Below are 17,944 nucleotides of genomic sequence, written 5' to 3' on the forward strand. Positions count from 1 at the left end.
AACTGTCCCGGTAGGACAGAATTTATAAGGGAAGATCCGTAAAAACGGAACGAAATAACGTCACGTTAAAAACCCAACCCCCCACAACTTTGACATTTCTTTGCCATTCTCTATAAAAAATGAAAATCCCAAATTTTCTTTAAAAAAATATAAGGAAAATCCCCCATTAACCATAATTTTTTTTTTGCAGCAGCACATACGAGGGTCGTTTGAAAAGTCCGTGCAAAGTCAGAGAGATAGCACTACTGACGCGTATCGAGGTTATGTTTAGTTAGTAGCATCTCTTGGAAGAACACACACCAAGTTTCAGCCAGATCGGTCTATTTCTTTGTGTTTGGCATTCGTTTGAATCGAGGAAGTCGAGTGATTTTCAAAAAATGGACGAAAAAGAATTTCGTGTGTTGATTAAACACTACTTTATGAAAGGCAAAACGCCTCAGGAGACTAAAGAGAAGCTTGATAAACATTATGGTGACTCTGCACCTTCGATTAGAACAGTTTATAAGAGGTTTCAAAATTTTCGGAGTGGCCATATAGGGCACAGTGACGCTGAACGTTCTGGACGCCCTGTTGAGGTTACTACACCAGAAATCATTGATAAAATCCATGATATGGTGATGGATGACAGAAGAGTGAAGGTGCGTGAGATTGCTAGTGCTGAGGGCATCTCGAATGAACGGGTACATAATATTTTGCATCAACATTTGGACATGACAAAGCTATCCGCAAGATGGGTGCCGCGATTGCTCACGCTTGACCAAAAACGAAATCGTTGCAAGGACGGTTTGCCGCTGTTCCAGAAGAATCTGCAGGACTTTAAGCGTCGTTTCATCACTGTGGGGAATCTGCGCCAAAAAAAGGCGAAGACCGTTCCTTCAGCCGGAAAGATTATGGCGACTGTCTTTTGGGATTCGCAAGGAATAATCCTCATCGACTATCTGGAAAAGAGTAAAACTATTACAGGTGCATATTATTCATCGTTATTGGACCGTTTGAAAACCGAGCTGCAAGAAAAACGCCCACGATTGGCTCACAAAAAAAAGTCCTTTTCCATCACGACAACGCACCAGCTCACAGCTCAGCAGTTGTGGTCGCAAAATTAATGGAAATAGGGTTCCAACTCGTTTCTCATCCCCCCCCCTATTCTCCAGACTTGGCTCCCTCGGACTACTATTTGTTCCCCAATATGAAGAAATGGCTGGCGGGAAAAAGATTTTATTCAAACGAGGAGGTGATTGCAGAAACAATTGGCTATTTTTCAGAGCTTGGACAAATCCTATTATTCGGAAGGGATCAACAAACTAGAGCAGCGTTGGACGAAGTGTATAAGCCTAAAAGGAGACTATGTTGAAAAATAAAAAAGGTTTACCCCAAAAAATTAAGTAGTTTTTATTTTTGCACGGACTTTTCAAACGACCCTCGTATTGTAACAGATTTCAAGAAAAACTTTACCAATAAAACAGCATTTTCCAAAATCTCTAGTCCGTCATGCCCCCACCCACTAGTGTAATCACGCCCCTTTCCAATGAAAAGCCAGTTATGGGCTGATTGCAGCGTACTAAACAATGGTGCCACAATACCTTTCTCTTATTTTTCTTAATCTTTTATTATTTTCTCATATTTTGTTAACTTTTTTTTTGTTATTTGGTAAATAATATTAATCTTAAGTAGATATTGAGAAAAAATGCTAACAAATTAGTCGAAAAAAATATTCTCACAATTTTCAGGGAATTTTACATTAAGTTAAGATAGTTTTCGAATAGTTTTCGCCAATATTCGACAGTTTCACTTTACTTTCTCATGAAAAGAATCTCGTATGAACACTCACATGACTTTTTCTTACCATAATTTACGATTATAATCGAATTTTATTGTAACTTAGAATTGTATTTTTTAAAAATTGAATAATAATGTTGATAGAATTAAGTCTAATATTAAAGCAAAAACTAAATTTTAAAATTAGATAATGCATTTTTCGTTTTGGGGATATTTTGACCATACGCAAACTACACAAATTTTGTGAAAACCACTAGTTCTAGGCCCCGGAGATCTCAAATACGGGATACTTTCAGTAAAAAGTCGATATATCGAAAATTTGATTCGATTCTAATGCTTTTTTTTTCTATTAAGATAAGATTCTAATGGGGCGGCCTCAAGGCCTACACCACTGCGACCCCTTTGGATCTATTGTGGCTCCCCGACTTTAGAGCTCACTCTCCAGACCTGTTCGTTTAATCAGACTCTTAATGCTGGAGAGCGACACCTGGGTAAAGCTCCTCAGGCCTTGGTTTTTCCTCTCCGAGAAGTAACATCCTTAGCCATACGAGCCACTCGCACTGACACAACACGTGCAAGTGCCGTTTCCTCCTCTTCCTCCTGACAGAACCTGCAAAGGCTATCATCTGCCAGGCCTTTTTTGCTAATTAGTATGAGGAATGAAAAAATTAATCGAAAAGTTTTAGTTGGGAAATACACGGAAAGGTGGTGGTCTCGCCAAAACGTGGTCTGAACCATTAGTTGAAAAGTCGTATAGTGAGTGATTAAATTAGTTTGTTTATCGATAGAAATCGAAATTTAGTTGACACTAATTAATTGTCATATGATTAAAAGTACGATTATTTTCGCCGATTAATTAAGAAGAAGATAATCGATTAAATTTCTGATTAAACTGTATTTTTTAATCAGTGCCCATCTCTGTTATCTAGAAAGAGAAAGAAAGTAAAACCAGCGACAATTTTTACCGAGACTCTAAGACAGGGGGGTCCCCAAACTACGGCCCGCACTTCCGGAAGGGGCATCTCTTTCATTGGTAGCGGTCAGTGAGAGGAGCACTATATGTGGTGGCGGTACCACAGAGCGCTGCGTCGCTCATGTACAGTACTACTACCGGTGACGCGGGATGGACGTGTCACGGCTCCGAAAAATAACATTAGAAGTAGGAAGAAAGGCAAAGCACTATAACTAAACCAGGACATTGGACCATCTCATTAGCCAAAACCAGGTCCCATAGTTCCCACAGAAATGCTGGGCAGTTCGGTGATTTAAATTTACTTGTTCTTTATTTGAAATATTCTATATGGCCTTCCTATATTTTTCAACTCCTTAAGTTTAAATCCTCGATACATATTCCCGTAATACCAGATCTCGCTCATCCGATCTCTATATTCCCTCTCACCGTACCTCATCCTTTGACAAATCCTTCCTAATAAGTGCTACCTCTCTCTGGAACTCCTTACCATCATCTGTCCGCCATGCTCCTACCCTTTCTATCTTTAAATCCCTTCTGCTCGATTATCTCCTTTCTATTCAGCTTCCTCCGAAATTCTAACTGTTCTAACTTATTTCCTTAATTTCTGCTGTTATTTTTATTCTCTCTTTTTGTAAATACTTACGTATATTTTCTGTTTAATCACAGGCCAAACTGTTAAGGCCTCTATTTGTTCCTGTGTTTATTCTTAGGGGACAATTGTCCCAGAATAATAAATCTCTTTTCTATTCTATTTGTTCCCGTTTTTTTTTTTTTGTTTTTTTTTTTACTTAAAAATAGTTTGTTTTATAGTCCGGCCCTCCAACGGTCTGGGAGACAGTGAACTGGCCCCCTGGGTAAAAAGTTTGGGGGACCACCCCTTGCTCCAAGTGGGTTGTGTGGAGTCGATTTTCTGACGTTGGAAGGTAGATAGGAAAAGGAATATAAAACTTCTTTCACATGACGTCACTTCCTGTCAAACGAACATGATTGATTGTTAAAAAAAGAAAGTAAATAAGAATGGCACAGAATCTTTACATTAATCTCTGCAAATATTATATGAGGAACAAAAATACCTAATGTTGGAATATAAAACTAATGTCTACAACACCATCTGATGACCAAAAAATGGATTAAACCAAATTTAAACAATAAAACAGACGGAAATCAACTAAATCTATATTTGGATCATGTGGATCTAAAAAAAAAATTAATATATCAGCAATTTACATATGCGGATTAAATGTAAATCAGATCAAAATGTGAAAGTTTAGGATACACATATCAAAAAAAACATTTTTTTTCAAATTTACATTCCAATGCACTTTAGATAAGAGGTTTGTGTCATTTTGATTTTCTTTTTTTTTTTCTTTTAAGAAAATCAATTTCAAAAGCGAGTAAAAAAAAAAGAAAAAGGAAAAATGAGTATTATCGCTAAAATATGTAACACAATAAAACCTTGTATCGCTAAGTTTGTGGGACTTATCGACGTAATACTGATGCTAATTAGTGGTTTAGTAACAAGTATTGTTCTACTTGGTGAGTGTTAACTCTTTTTTTTTTTTATATATTTTTTTTTAATTTAATTAAAAAAATACACCGGATATCATAAGCCGAATATTTCCTGTCAATTATAAATCAATCAGTTGTACCACTTTTCTGTTTCCTTTTCATTTTCTTTGGCCCCCTCCAATCCTAGGCGTTGCAATGGTACAAGAACAAAAGATACGACAACAAGAAGGACAACGAATACAACAAACCGAACCAGTGCCAACGGAAGAAGAACTGGCTGCATGGACTTTAATGGCCGGAGGAAATGAAGATGATGAACAAGATGAACAATGTCTAGAAGAATTTATAGAAGAAGAACTACAATTAGAGCAGAAGATGGTTACCGCCCTGGAGACACCACATCCATATTCTTTAGGTGATCACAATGTGCATGAAGATCTTTCTGAATTAATACTATCGCAAGTAAGTTTTCAACTTATCTCTTTTAGTTCTAAGAACTACAGTGGAGTCTCGGTTATCCGTCACCCTTTTATCCGTCTATTTCAATTAACCATCACTCTCCTCAGTATTTAAAAATTAAAAAAAAATATATATATAAATATACTCGTATATATATTTTCTTATGAGATTTTTTCCTTTGTCTTTTAGGTACATACTCGTGTCCATCATTCGACAGTTTGTGGGTTTTTTTCCTAAAGAGATCAACCACAAACAAAACCGCCCACAAAACCGATTAGATGTCGCAGACATCGTATTCATTAATTTTAATACACAATAGAATGAATTGAATAATGAAAGATAGCTGACCTTTAAGGCTTAAGCGTATAAACGTATAAAATATGTATACCAGTTAATTACAAAGTTTTATACACGTTAAACAAAAGAATTTGGAAATTTTCCTGTTTTTTTTTCATTATCCGTCTATTCGACTATCCGTCACGTGTCCGGTCCCGGTCATGACGGATAACCGAGTCTCCACTGTACTTGGAAATCTGGGGTTGTTCAGTCGTAGATCTTGTGAAAACTCTATTTCGGCAAGAATGTGTGTGCACTCATCAATGGCTGGAGATATGATTTAACAACAAAACACTTCAACAACGCCACAAAACTCATAGTTTTATATAATAAAGAAATAGTCAGGGAAGCGATTAGCTTAGGGGACTCCAAACTTTTTACTCAGTTCACTGTCCCTCAGACTGTTGGAGAACCGGACTATAAAACAAACTATTTTAAAGTAAAAAAAGAACAAAAACAAAACATAAAAAACATTAAATCTGTTTCTGTTTCCGTTCTAAAGAGGAAGTCTGGCGAATTATATCGTATTACAAATTAATGAAATTAAATTTCCGCCAGAAGTTTGTATTCTGAATAAGAAGTAGGACTTGATCTTGTAAACCATTATTCTCTAAGTTCTAAGTAACTTATTTATTAAATTATTCTACAAACTTGAACAACGTTTAAGCTTGATTGACACACTTGATTTTTATACCACCATTATACAGTTTATACTTTATACCAGGGGACCCCAAACTTTTTACACAGGGGGGCCAGTTCACTGTCTCCCAGACCGTTGGAGGGCCGAACTATAAAACAAACTATTTTAAAGTTTAAAAAAAAAAAGCGGGAACAAATAGAATATTTCAAATAAAGAACAAGTAAATTTAAATCACCAAACTGCCCAGTATTTCTGTGGGAACTATGGTCCTGCTTTTGGGCTAATGAGATGGTCAATGTCCTGGTTTAGTTATAGTGCTTTGCCTTTCTTCCTACTTCTGCTGTTATTTTTCGTAGCCGTGACGCCGGAAGTAGTACTGTACAAGAGCGACGCAGCGCTTTGCGGCACCACCACATATAGTGGTCCTCTCACTGACCACCAATAAGAAAGAGATGCCCCTTCCGGAAGTACGGCGAGGGCCGGATATATGTCCTCAGGGAGCCGCATGTGGCCCGCGGGCCGTAGTTTGGGGACTCCTGGATTAGCTGAACGGTTATTCCAACGCCACAGGAGATCACGGGTTCGAATCCAGCTGTTGGCCCTTAAGATTTTTTTTTCTTCTTAGGAGCTACTTGCAGCTCAATATCCGGTGTCTGTAACGAGAGAACACTATCGAGAGGCCGAGCAGTGCCCTGAAAAAAAGGCTCCGAGCACCAATAATAACCTCAGATGCTGGCGGGTCTTAAATTCCAAAATAAAATGAATTAATTTGCCACCATTACGGGCCACCTCATTAAAATCATATTCTCCATTTAGATTAAACTTCTCACACAACCCTATACAGTCACTGATGAAGGCATACATCTGTAAAATGTTGTATATAATTTGAAGATATCGTCAAAAGACATTTTCTGGCTAAAGAACATTTTCTGGTTTAAGTTTGAACTATCTACGGTTTCCGTTTTTTTTCATTACTGCTTTGCGGATGTAGTCGTGTATGGGAGGTATTGTCGTGTGTTCCCTCTAATGATGGTATTCTTTGGATGCTGCACTAGTTTTTCTTTCCCCTTTTTTAATTATTATCTTCCATGTTTTTTGTTGATTAAGCTCTACTCTTTCTACAAATTCATTTAAAAATTAGAACCATCAAGGCTGAATACAGAATCAGGACAAGACAGCCAACACGAACGGCTCATTATGAATTCCCACTCTCTTAGTTGCATCTTGCCCTAAATCTATTGCAATCCCTTTTAAAAATAACTCGACATCCCCTACAGACCATTCTCCTTTGTTTTAGAATGAAACGGAAGAATACTTCGTTATTTCCTATTTGCACGGAGGGGAGGCGGGAATTACCCTCTTGTTCGCCATCTCTTCTTTTCCTTTAGAAGTGTTTTTATTTTCTTTATGATGAAAGCTCCTTGTATTTATAAAAGCCTAAGCCTTATTGTTCTTAAAATAGCATTTTCAATTTTGGTTGTGTTTCCACCTTTAACAAGCCTATTATGCTAATACTCATATTTCTTCCATCTCTCACTATTCTTCTTTATTGATGAAGTGTTTTCTGGCAAGATAATGGTCCCAGGAGCATTGTCATGTCGATAAACATCAGGGAGTAGAGTTACGATGTTTTGGTTGCGGATCTTCAAGTAAAGAATATTCTGTTTTAATTTACTCCCTTTGCATCCGGTAATGAGTAAGAATTTGGATCATGCGCAATGACTCTGCGTCTTAAATAATTATGAATTTAGGAGGGTTGCGATTGACTCTCTAGATCTTAGCCTTTCATCTCTCTCAGGCACACACACATCGCGCTTATCTGAGTTCTTTGATGGTTGGGGCTCTCTTTAGCTGTACGTCTGCCATTGCTCACGTTAGGTGGTTGATGATTGTCTATCTACGGTTTTTGGGCTCTCATCTCCTTTAATAGTAAATCTATCTTCGCATGTTTTATGAGGCAGATTAGATTTTGTTTGAAAAGTATCTGTAAAGCCAAAAGATTTGCGAGCTTAAAGACACCTATTTATGGTATTACCACTCTTAAAAGTAAGTGATTGTACACAGATCACACACACACACACACACACACACACACACACGAAAGTGTTCATGAGAGTGTACAGGTGTGTGGGATTTTGCCTGTGGGACTTCGGTAAACCCAAACAGTTGTACATATCAGTATATGCGCCCTACATATACGATACGTATATTGTCTATGTGGTAGTTTCAGTGTACCTTTTTGTTAGGCTGAGATACCCGTAGGGACACTAAAATAGCTTTATTGTTTACTCGTAAGTATCGCTTACCACCTGACAGTTCTAAATACTTGTATACGTAGTATATTTATAAACCGGAAAAGATGAACTGAAATTCTAAGTTACAATGAATATCAGTTACACTGGATGTTATAACAGCGCAGGAAGGTTACTCCAAAGTTTCTAGGCTGGTCTGGCAAAGGGGTTTCATTTGAACTTCGACCTACTAAGGGATGTTAGTAAATTCCTTTCAGGAAGTATTAATTTCATTATGAATTTCCACTGCCTTCAACAGAATTTTTTTTATGGTTTTCTTTGTGAAGATGTATAGATCAACTGTATTTTTTAGACTCTCAAAGTGGATCTTAAAATAGAAATTCAGAAATTAGACTTGATCGTTATATTTCTTTTTCCGGTATATTAAAGGAAGTAAAGAGCTTAGTCTAACCAAAATTTAAGCCAGAATGTTAGTTTATTAAAACCCCAACAAAATCGAAATTCTTTTCTTATACTGGGCTCTTCATAGAACAAACGACCAACATGGGGAACCCATGCACAAAACTTAAAAAGACAAGCAATGAGGGCAGGGAAAGCGTACGCAACTACTTTACAGACTACTAGGACGACGCTCCAAATAGTCTGAAGAGCTCAAAACGATTGATTTACAAGGCTATGCTCTCAAATCTATGTGGGACTTACGGACAGTGGGGTTCAGCCTAACCTACAAAATACGGACTGTGCAAACATTTCAATCAAAACTACTGCCGACAGATAGTTGACGCTCTTTTCTACGATGACTAACCTCACTCTTCACAACGACCTCAACATCCCCATTCGTACAAACAACTCGCCAAGACTAAATATCGAAAAAATCCATACTGCTCTCTCCACTTGCTCTATTCCTCTTGTACTATCTCTTGCCTCCTCTGATACCCCTAACAAATCTCCTCGCCGACTGAATTGCCAGTACTATACTACTCTCTCCACTTGCTCTTATCCTCTGGTACTATCTCTTGCCTCCTCTGGTACCCCTAACAATCCTTCTCGCCGACTGAATCGCCAGTACTGTACTGCTCTCTCTACTTACTCTAATCCTCTCGTACTATCTTTTGCCTCCTCTGACATCCCTGACAATCCTACTCGCCGACTGAATCGTCAGTACTATACTGCTCTCTCCACTTGCTCTATTCCTCTTGTACTATCTCTTGCCTCCTCTGATACCCCTAACAATCCTCCTTGCCGACTGAATCGCCAGTACTGTACTGCTCTCTCTACTTGCTCTAATCCTCTCGTACTATCTTTTGCCTCCTCTGACATCCCTAACAATCCTCCTCGCCGACTGAATCGCCAGTACTATACTGCTCTCTCCACTTGCTCTAATCCTCTCTTACTATCTCTCACCTCCTCTGATACCCCTAACAATCCTTCTTGCTGACTGAATCGCCAGTACTATACTGCTCTCTCTACTTGCTCTAATCTTCTCTTACTGTCTCTCATCTCCTCTGACATCCTTAACAATCCTCCTCGCCGACTGAATCGCCTATGACTCCGAGACTTCCTTGCAGTCTGGAGACCATAAAGATCATTCATATCCTGTAGAGAGTACTACCACTGGGTAGTTTCTCTCCTCCTGCCATTCACGCATCCATTTATCTTTCATTCTTCCTATTTCCTTTTTGTATACAGATTGTAAATAACCAAATTTAAAAGAAAGAAACTTTTATTACACATTAAAACTGCATATTAAAAAGATCCAAATAATAAATAGATGAAAGGAAGATAGTGTAATGAAAAGAACAAACTTTAAAAAGAGGAGGAACAAAAGAACAAAAGAGTGCTTAATAAGTTCGAATAGAACAAAAAAAAACATCAATGAAAAGAAAGTTGCGACCCGTTAAGCTTTCACTCCTGTTGAAAGATAAAAATAAAGATGGATTCACTTTTCTTTCTAAGCTTTAATGGAAATGTTGACAGCAAGCTCTGAAGGCAGACAGAAAGGAAGTAGTGTGTCCTGGAACTTTCAGCTTTTATTGTTGACATTACGTGTCCTGTGCGCTATGGTAGAGAGTCTCCAGATGAAATATCTACTGGGAGAAATGGGAAAAACCATCAATTTTATTCTTTTTGTCTGGGAAACCATTAAAGGGAGCTTTTCCCAATATTAAATGTGCAGGGGGGAGGTAGTTTGAAATTGAGTTCAACATTCAAAAGATTTTCCACTCAAAATCACTGGTAGCAAGTTATTACAGCATCTGGAATACTTAATCTTTTATCGAATCTGGTATTTATTTTGTTGAATCTTAGTCACAGGCTCTGGACATCTCCTAAGGGATTCTCTTATTTACTTTAAGCTGTAAATCCATTTGAATCCCTCCCTATCAAAGTTTCTGGAATAATCTTTAAGAAAGTTGAAATAGAATTCCTTGTGGATACCAAATTCGAACCCAATAAGACCACCCCCAACTTGGAAAAAATTTACTTACAATTTGAAACTAACTTTTTTTTCGTATTTTTGGTGCTTACAGGAAACAATGACACCGGAAGAAGACGCACAAAAGTGAAGAAGCGCACCACTAAACTATAACCATAACATCTAGATCAAAGACATATAAACACATTTTTTTTCACTTTTAAACTTGCTGGTTATTAATTTGTAAATGAGTTTTGGATTTCATGTTAAGGGAGAGGTTATAGTTGAATTTAAGGACTCCTCCACAATTCAAGGAACGTTTCAACTCCAGGAATTTTAGATAAAACTATTGTTACGTAATTTATGGCACAGGAGTTCAATCTGCCGGAACTTGGTGCCGGTGCTTACTAGATCCCAAACAATATTCTAATTGTGTTCACTAATTTTTTTACGTTAAGAACATATTTCTTTTAAATAAATTATTCTTAGCACTTTCTCCAAGCTATCCTTACTCACATCGATTTATCGATTTAAGAAATTGACTATTCAAGATGAAACGGAAATATCTAGCTAGAAAGTCTTTCCCCACCGCTGATTGGTGGAAAATTTTCAGGAACTATCAAGGGGGGAACTACGGACGATCTGTAGAAAAACAATTTAGTTTTCTGTTTAAGCGTTCGAAGAATCTTCAAGGAGGGGGGCAAAATCCGATCTTTACTTCCTCTGGGTCAGACTCCGCCCAAGGCTTCTAATAAAAGAAGCATCTGAGACGATATGAGGGCACCTAGCCTTCCTCAACCAGGATTTGGAATAATCCTAATGCTCACATTTCCTCAGAGGAGGGAATAGGGGAGTGTTATCTATCCCTGGACTGCCGCTCCCTTCTCTTCCCGGCCCAATCCTGACACGTCAGTAGGCCAAAGGATGAATGGCGCTGGGAGTGATGGTTACGAGGACTTGGTCTTCACATCTCCAGTCGTTTTAAAACGTCACTTACAGGATTTTCCTAGTTTAATTTTTTTTTTTTTAAATATTTTGTTAATATTAAGTCTGAACCAGTTTTCAATAAAGAAAATCTATTCTTTGCATAATGACGAGAAAAACTAAAGAAGAAAAGCCTTGATCTTATTAATTTTTAAAGCGGAAAACTTACTTCTTTTACTACAAAAAAATGGAGTTTTTAATAACTTTAATATTAATATTATTCTTTAGAGAATTACTTGTTAAATATAATTTAATTTAAATATTAAAAAGGTTACTGAAGGCTTTACGAAAAAGTACAGGACTAATGCACTGAATTTCCATTATCAAATAATTATGATAATTATTAACCGGAAATAAGAAAAAAAAATAACTTCAATAAAAAAAAAAGCAATTCCGTTTTGCGGATATCAGTCTAACCTTAAAACATTGAAAACGAACCACCTCTTTCCTAGCCAATAAGGGCAAGTAATATTCACAGTAATGTTGTTAGACCTGGTATTAGAAGAAGAGAGAAAACAAAAAAAGTTCATGAGAAAAATATAAAAATGATGAACCGAAAATTGCAAGAGATTCTCGGGGGCCAGAAATTGTGTCGATGGCCAGACACGACAGACTTATGATAACTGGTAGTAACAAGTACAATTGATGTTATTAGCGAATCAACACGTTTCCAGAGCAACTCTACGAAAAATATATCATTTCACTGTAATGACCATAAAAAAATGAAGTTGGAAGTAAAGTCCAGTAGTCTGCTTTACAATAAATGAGCAGTTATGGTTTATGTAATGGTATTAATATGAGAACTTTATATCGAAGTATGTTACGTATAGGCTAGACCCGCAAAGCTTAGATGTATTGTTGGTTAGTGGGTTCGATTCCCTGGTCTCTAGGTCTTGGATTTTATTTAATGGTTAATATGTGTAATTTACAGTGAAGTTTGTTAGGCGGTTATAGATAGGCTAGACCCGCAAAGCTTAGATGTATTGTTGGTTAGTGGGTTCGATTCCCTGGTCTCTAGGTCTTGGATTTTATTTAATGGTTAATATGTGTAATTTACAGTGAAGTTTGTTAGGCGGTTATAGATAGGCTAGACCCGCAAAGCTTAGATGTATTGTTGGTTAGTGGGTTCGATTCCCTGGTCTCTAGGAATTGGATTTTATTTAATGGTTAATATGAGAAATTTATAGTAAAGTATGTTAGGCGGATAGGCAAGACCCGCAATGCTGAGATGTATTGTTGGTTAGTGGGTTCGATTCCCCCGGTCTAGGCCTTGGATTTTATTTAATGGTTAATATGAGAAATTTACAGTAAAGTATGTTTGTTAATCGCCTCCGTCCACGACACCTAATTTGGTAGTTGGATGTAAAGTTAGCCTTACATAGGCATTACTTTACTTTTTTTTATTTTGAAACGTCATCGAAGTGATTGATCTAATTCTGAGCCTATTGCAGTAAATGTAAAATCTAATTGCGTAAAAAAAAAATTAATTACAGAGATGTATCGAAGCTTGCATCGGAAGACCAAGTTACAAGGAAGAGTAAAAAATAATTTCAAATACATATTTTATTTACTAGAATAAATAATAAATAAATAAATAAGAGATGCACCTTTGACTGAATTATTTCCAATTATTATAGTTTCAATTATTATAATTATAGTTTTCAATGTAAAAGTGATAAACTTCGGACCACACTAAACTTGAAGAAAAGCAAGTTCATTCGGAATTCAAGTTCGTTCAACAAATCAGATAGCACATTTTGATTCGTTTCGAAATTCAATCAACAGATAAAATACTTCATTTACGCTGATGCTGAGAATTAAGATATGTTTTTTTGGTAATGACGTCAGAATTATTCGTACGATTTTTCTGGGCATTTTAAGTGTAATTGTTTTTTTTTTTCTTTTAGCTTTTATTAAATAAATGATTCAGGAATTGGGCGGAAGTTTGCCCACCACCTTCAGGATGTTCGGATAATCCAGATTAGTTATATTGCAAAGCCAGAGAGAGAGGAAGTTACTGCCACAATAATAAGACAGTTATATTTATCAAAGACATTAATCGCCAATCCTAGCAGCTGGTTTTATTATAACAAAGTGATATGTCGAATCTAGCGTTTGTTAAGAAAAAATGTTAATGGTAAAGTATGTGGTTCCGCCAAGGTGTACGACACCCAATTGGTGGGACATTAAGCACCGCCTTAAAAAACTAAAATAGATTTTTGAATCAATTTAAACAATGGGGATACAATCAGCACTTTTTCTTATAGTTACTTTAGATAAATATTTTTTCAAATGGAAGGGGAAATCGACTCGGAAGACCCGGTAAAGATTATCTACAGGAGCACTTCCTGTCACCTTCGCTACAGGGTCTTATTCTAGAGACAACTGGATTAAAGAGCTTAGAACTGAACTCTTAAAGTAATAGGGATGAGATTTTTACTAAGAGGAATAATAGAAATTAAGTCAGAGGATAATGTAAACAGGATTCCAATGCCAGGGGTCCCAGGTTCGAAACCAGCTGTGGACCCTTAAATTTTTTTTTTTTTTTTTTTTTTTTTTTTTTTTTTTTTTTTTTTTTTTTTTTTTTTTTTTTTTTTACTTTCCAGGAACTTCCTACAGCTTTCTGTTCGAGCGCTAATGACCACATATATTGACGCGCCTTAAATTCAAAACTAAAAAATAAATTAAGGGGGGAAAAAACCACCAGACATGAAAGTGTGTGGATTACAATACAACCGGAAGTATCCAGAAATTTTAAGATCCTACTGAGAGAATTACGGGGGGGTGGAAAAAAGGAAGCTGGGCAGAGCCGTTCACCAAAAGAAAACTGGGATTAGCCGAGACCGTCAAGAAGGTAAATCTTCAGTTTGTTTAATAAATAACGGAAGTGGCTCTAGAAGAATGGCAACGGAACCATCAGCAGCTAATAATATGTGAACTATAATTTTCCAACCCATTGCTAGAAAAAGAAAACTCAAGCCAAGATGGGATGAGTTATTTGAGAGCGGAAAAATGAGGCAAAAATCAACCAACATTAAATACCGATTTATGGATTTACGAAATATTGTGGCATTTCAATGCACAATACTGTGGTGCTACGTAAATATACTTTTAGAATTTCCACGTGAATGTATTCCAGCGTGGAAAATATATAAGCCAGAGAAATAGCTATAAAATGTATTTATAGGAAAACTTTTCTTAGAATTGGTGTGCATTTGTGGGTGAGGGTGGGCGAGAGAGGGAGAGATATTGGAGGGTGGAAAATCCTGAATGGGGCTAAATAATCCGATTTGTATATTTATTTTTGTTCGATTGAATGAAAATTCACTGAAGTGAGGAGGGTACGGTGAAAGAAAATTGATTGACGAAGTTTAAAACTTAAATGCAATTGAAAAAGTATTTTTTTTTTTTTTTTACTTTTTAAGCTTATTCAAATAAGCTTAAAAGAAACTTTTTATTGGAGAGTTTAAACTACAATTTCAATAAACAAAATTAGCATTAAAAAAATAAACGAATTAAGGAATTACCAATAAACTTAATTTTGGTAAAACACAACTAAACGCGCTTTTTAAGCAAGCACATAAGGGAAAAAGGATAAGACCGGAAATTCTCAGAAAAATGGCCCCTTTTTTAGGGGAGAAAGTCTTACCAATTCACTTTTCCCCCCCCCCCGAAATTCCCTTTTAATGGAATTTTAATCGAGGAAAAATAATGTTTCCCCCAAATAAACTAAATCGATAAAATTAAGGAGGATGAAAATCGTACTAAAACGTTTTCCGGTAATTATTAAAGAAAATTATCGTAAACTTTTGTATTTCCGCATCGCAAAAATATGAAATTTAAACTACGCGATTTTTTGTTTTCGCACCTAAAACAGAGAGATACTTCCGGTGGTGAAAAACGTAAAATTAAAAATCTGCACGATTACTATACTTCCTCTTACTGTTTACTAGAGTAAGAGGAAATTTTTTAAAAAAAATCTAATCAGAGAAATAATAATTTGATTCTGACCAAAACATTGTCAGGTTTTTTTTGTTGTTTTTTTTGGGCCGGTAATGAAATTTTCCATTTTAAAATAATTTCCATCTACGAGAGCTGCAAAGCTAATATGTATTGTGGTACTGGGTTCGATTCCCGGTCTTGGGGCCTAGGATTTTATTTAATGGTTAATATGAGAACTTTGTAGTAAAGTATGTTAGGCGGTTATAGGCTAGACCCGCAATGCTAAGATGTATTGTTGGTTTAGTAGATTCGATTCCCCGGTCTCTAGGCCTTGGATTTTATTTAATGTTTAATATGAGAAATTTATAGTAAAGTATGTTAGGCGGTTATAGGCTAGACCCGCAATGCTAAGATGTATTGTTGGTTTAGTGGCTTCGATTCCCCGGTCTCTAGGAATTGGATTTTATTTAATGTTTAATATGAGAAATTTATAGTAAAGTATGTTTGCTAGTCGCCTCTGTCCACGACACCTAATTGGTAGTTGGACGTTCAGCCCCGCCTGAAAAATTAGGCAATTACTTTACTTTTTTTTTTTTTTTTTTAATTTTAATCTACTTGGACAGACACACTTACACACACCTTAACAATGTTCAGGAAACTTCTGACGTATATTTCCGGTGATACTTCCACTTACCACAGCTAAAAAACGGAAGTAAACAGAGAAAAAGGTGCACTGCTTATTCATTTATTTAAATTTTTAAATAATAAAAAAAAAATTTAAACTTAAATTGACACAAAACTTTAAATTATAATATTTACCAATTAACTGTAGAAATTAAGACACGAAAAAGATGTAATTAAATATGGCACGAAACAATTTAAGTCCTCATATAAAAAAAAATTAATAATTTAAAAAATATTATTTTGAAGACTTTAAAAAGTCCACAAATTTATCTGACTTAAAAAAGACCGTACTTAAAATTTTATAAAAAATTTTTTTTTTATTTGAATTTTTTGTTTTTTTAGGTTCTACATTCAAGTTGGGAAGTTACGGCGGAACTAAAATCATACTACAAACCGGCCGTACATTTAAGAGGGTGGTTCCCCTCCACCTCGCTTTTACTCCTAAAACACCCCCTCCTACAATATTACTGGAGCATGCGTATAACAATGTCAGTTATTTAGAGATATATATAAGTATATATAGAGCTTAAGCTCGACTTATTTTCTTAACAAGAAGTTCTTGCAAGCTATATACTTGCGTAAAGTTTTTCACCATTCTTCCTCCATCCTGTTGGGACTTCCTTCTTACAGAAACTTGAGAAGAGATTAACGCCAGCCAGCCAGCTCTCTTCTACCCTTGCCTTCGAGCCGGACCCCGCACGCCCCAAAAACCAACAGCAATTAATACAACTTGGATCTAAAAGATTATAGCCTGGTACTTCATCTCCTACCATATCAGAAATTATAAATATCCAAAATAAAAGGACTTTATCTTATTCTGCGAGAGACGGTTTAGTAAAATGTAATCTTCCCTGAACAACTGGAAACAACCGGGCATTATTGTTCCCTAAATCCTTGAAGTTCATTTCTATTTTAAGTTTTTTTGTTTTTACGACTGGATGATTCCAACGAGATGTTTCAACTTGAACAGCAGCTCTTCTTCTTCAGCGTATGACAAGAAACAGTTCTTCAAAACCATCAATCCCTCTCAGACCAATCGGGGTATACTTTGAGCGTCCCAGTGTCAAAACAGTTTTTACAGAATCCCTACGTGTTCGCCTCCTCCCAAAAAAATACTGTGAGCACCACGCAAAAGTAATCACGTAGCATCTATAGTGTTCACAACTTCTACTCAGTTTAAATCACTTCTTTGAAGAAATTCCTAAGCTTCTCATAACCCAATTGTTCTAAAAGGGGAACAAAGACATTCCCTTTGCTAAACGCAAATACAAAATGCAAGACAAACTCCAGAAGAAAAAAAAAAACAGCAAAGATTCTAGCCCATTTTTCGACCTATCTTCGTAGCTCATGAACACGGGGATAGTCTGTCAGCAAGGCGAGACCTGCAAAGCTAATATGCATTGTGGTACTGGGTTCGATTCCCGGACTTGACCTTGGATTTTATTTAATGGTGAATAAAAGAAATTTACAGAAAAGTATGCTTGCTAGTCGCCTCCGTCCACGACACCTAATTGGTAGTTGGACGTTAAGCCCCGCCTGAAAAAAAATAGGCGATTACTTTACTTTACTTTACTTTTTAGTCTATCAGCAAGGAAACTGCAGGATCGAGCAGCTAGGGGAGAGACAAAAAAAAAAAAAAAAACGGGTTGAGATATAATTGCGGAAGTTGAAGTTCGCAAGGATTCAATAGCCTCCATAGAAAGGAGAAATTAGTGGCTGTCGTAAAAACGTTAGATTAGGGATACCCGTACGTGTGAAGAAAGCGCCCACAGGAATAGGTAGTCCTTGGAAGGCAAAAAGTTTGTGGTGGCTGCAAGATGTTGATGAACATGGCTGTGCATGGAAAGAAAACTACAAGGAAGAAGTCAATGCCTTACTACAGCTGAAGTTCCAAAGAAATGAGGACAAGGGCCCCCAAAAACTCGTTCAGAATAGATCCTATCCTTGCTGAATTAATAGGGAAGCTTTAGTTCAGG

General features: G+C 36.5%; 3 protein-coding genes across 6 annotated transcripts in view; 1 reads left to right on the forward strand and 2 right to left on the reverse strand.

Moving 5' to 3' along the window:
- LOC141457958 (uncharacterized) overlaps positions 1-17,510 on the reverse strand; it is an 80,738-nt gene extending 63,228 nt beyond the window's left edge. Inside the window, exon 1 of the mRNA XM_074135375.1 lies at positions 16,104-17,510. The gene's annotated coding sequence lies outside the window, so the exon portion shown is untranslated. The remainder of the gene's footprint in view (positions 1-16,103) is intronic.
- The window catches only part of LOC141457938 (uncharacterized), a 376,780-nt gene that overhangs the window by 310,803 nt on the left and 48,033 nt on the right, over positions 1-17,944 (reverse strand). The gene's annotated exons all lie outside the window — the stretch shown is intronic.
- On the forward strand, positions 3,977-10,854 carry LOC141457956 (uncharacterized). The gene is made up of 3 exons (XM_074135363.1): positions 3,977-4,285; positions 4,446-4,720; positions 10,474-10,854. Exons 1-3 carry the CDS (start codon positions 4,168-4,170, stop codon positions 10,507-10,509), a joined length of 429 nt encoding a protein of 142 aa, XP_073991464.1. The 5' UTR covers positions 3,977-4,167; the 3' UTR covers positions 10,510-10,854.

The sequence above is a fragment of the Rhodnius prolixus genome, unplaced genomic scaffold (assembly GCF_049639745.1).
Source record: "Rhodnius prolixus isolate KJV_2025 unplaced genomic scaffold, Rpr scaffold_5, whole genome shotgun sequence".
Taxonomy (NCBI): Eukaryota; Metazoa; Arthropoda; class Insecta; order Hemiptera; family Reduviidae; genus Rhodnius; species Rhodnius prolixus.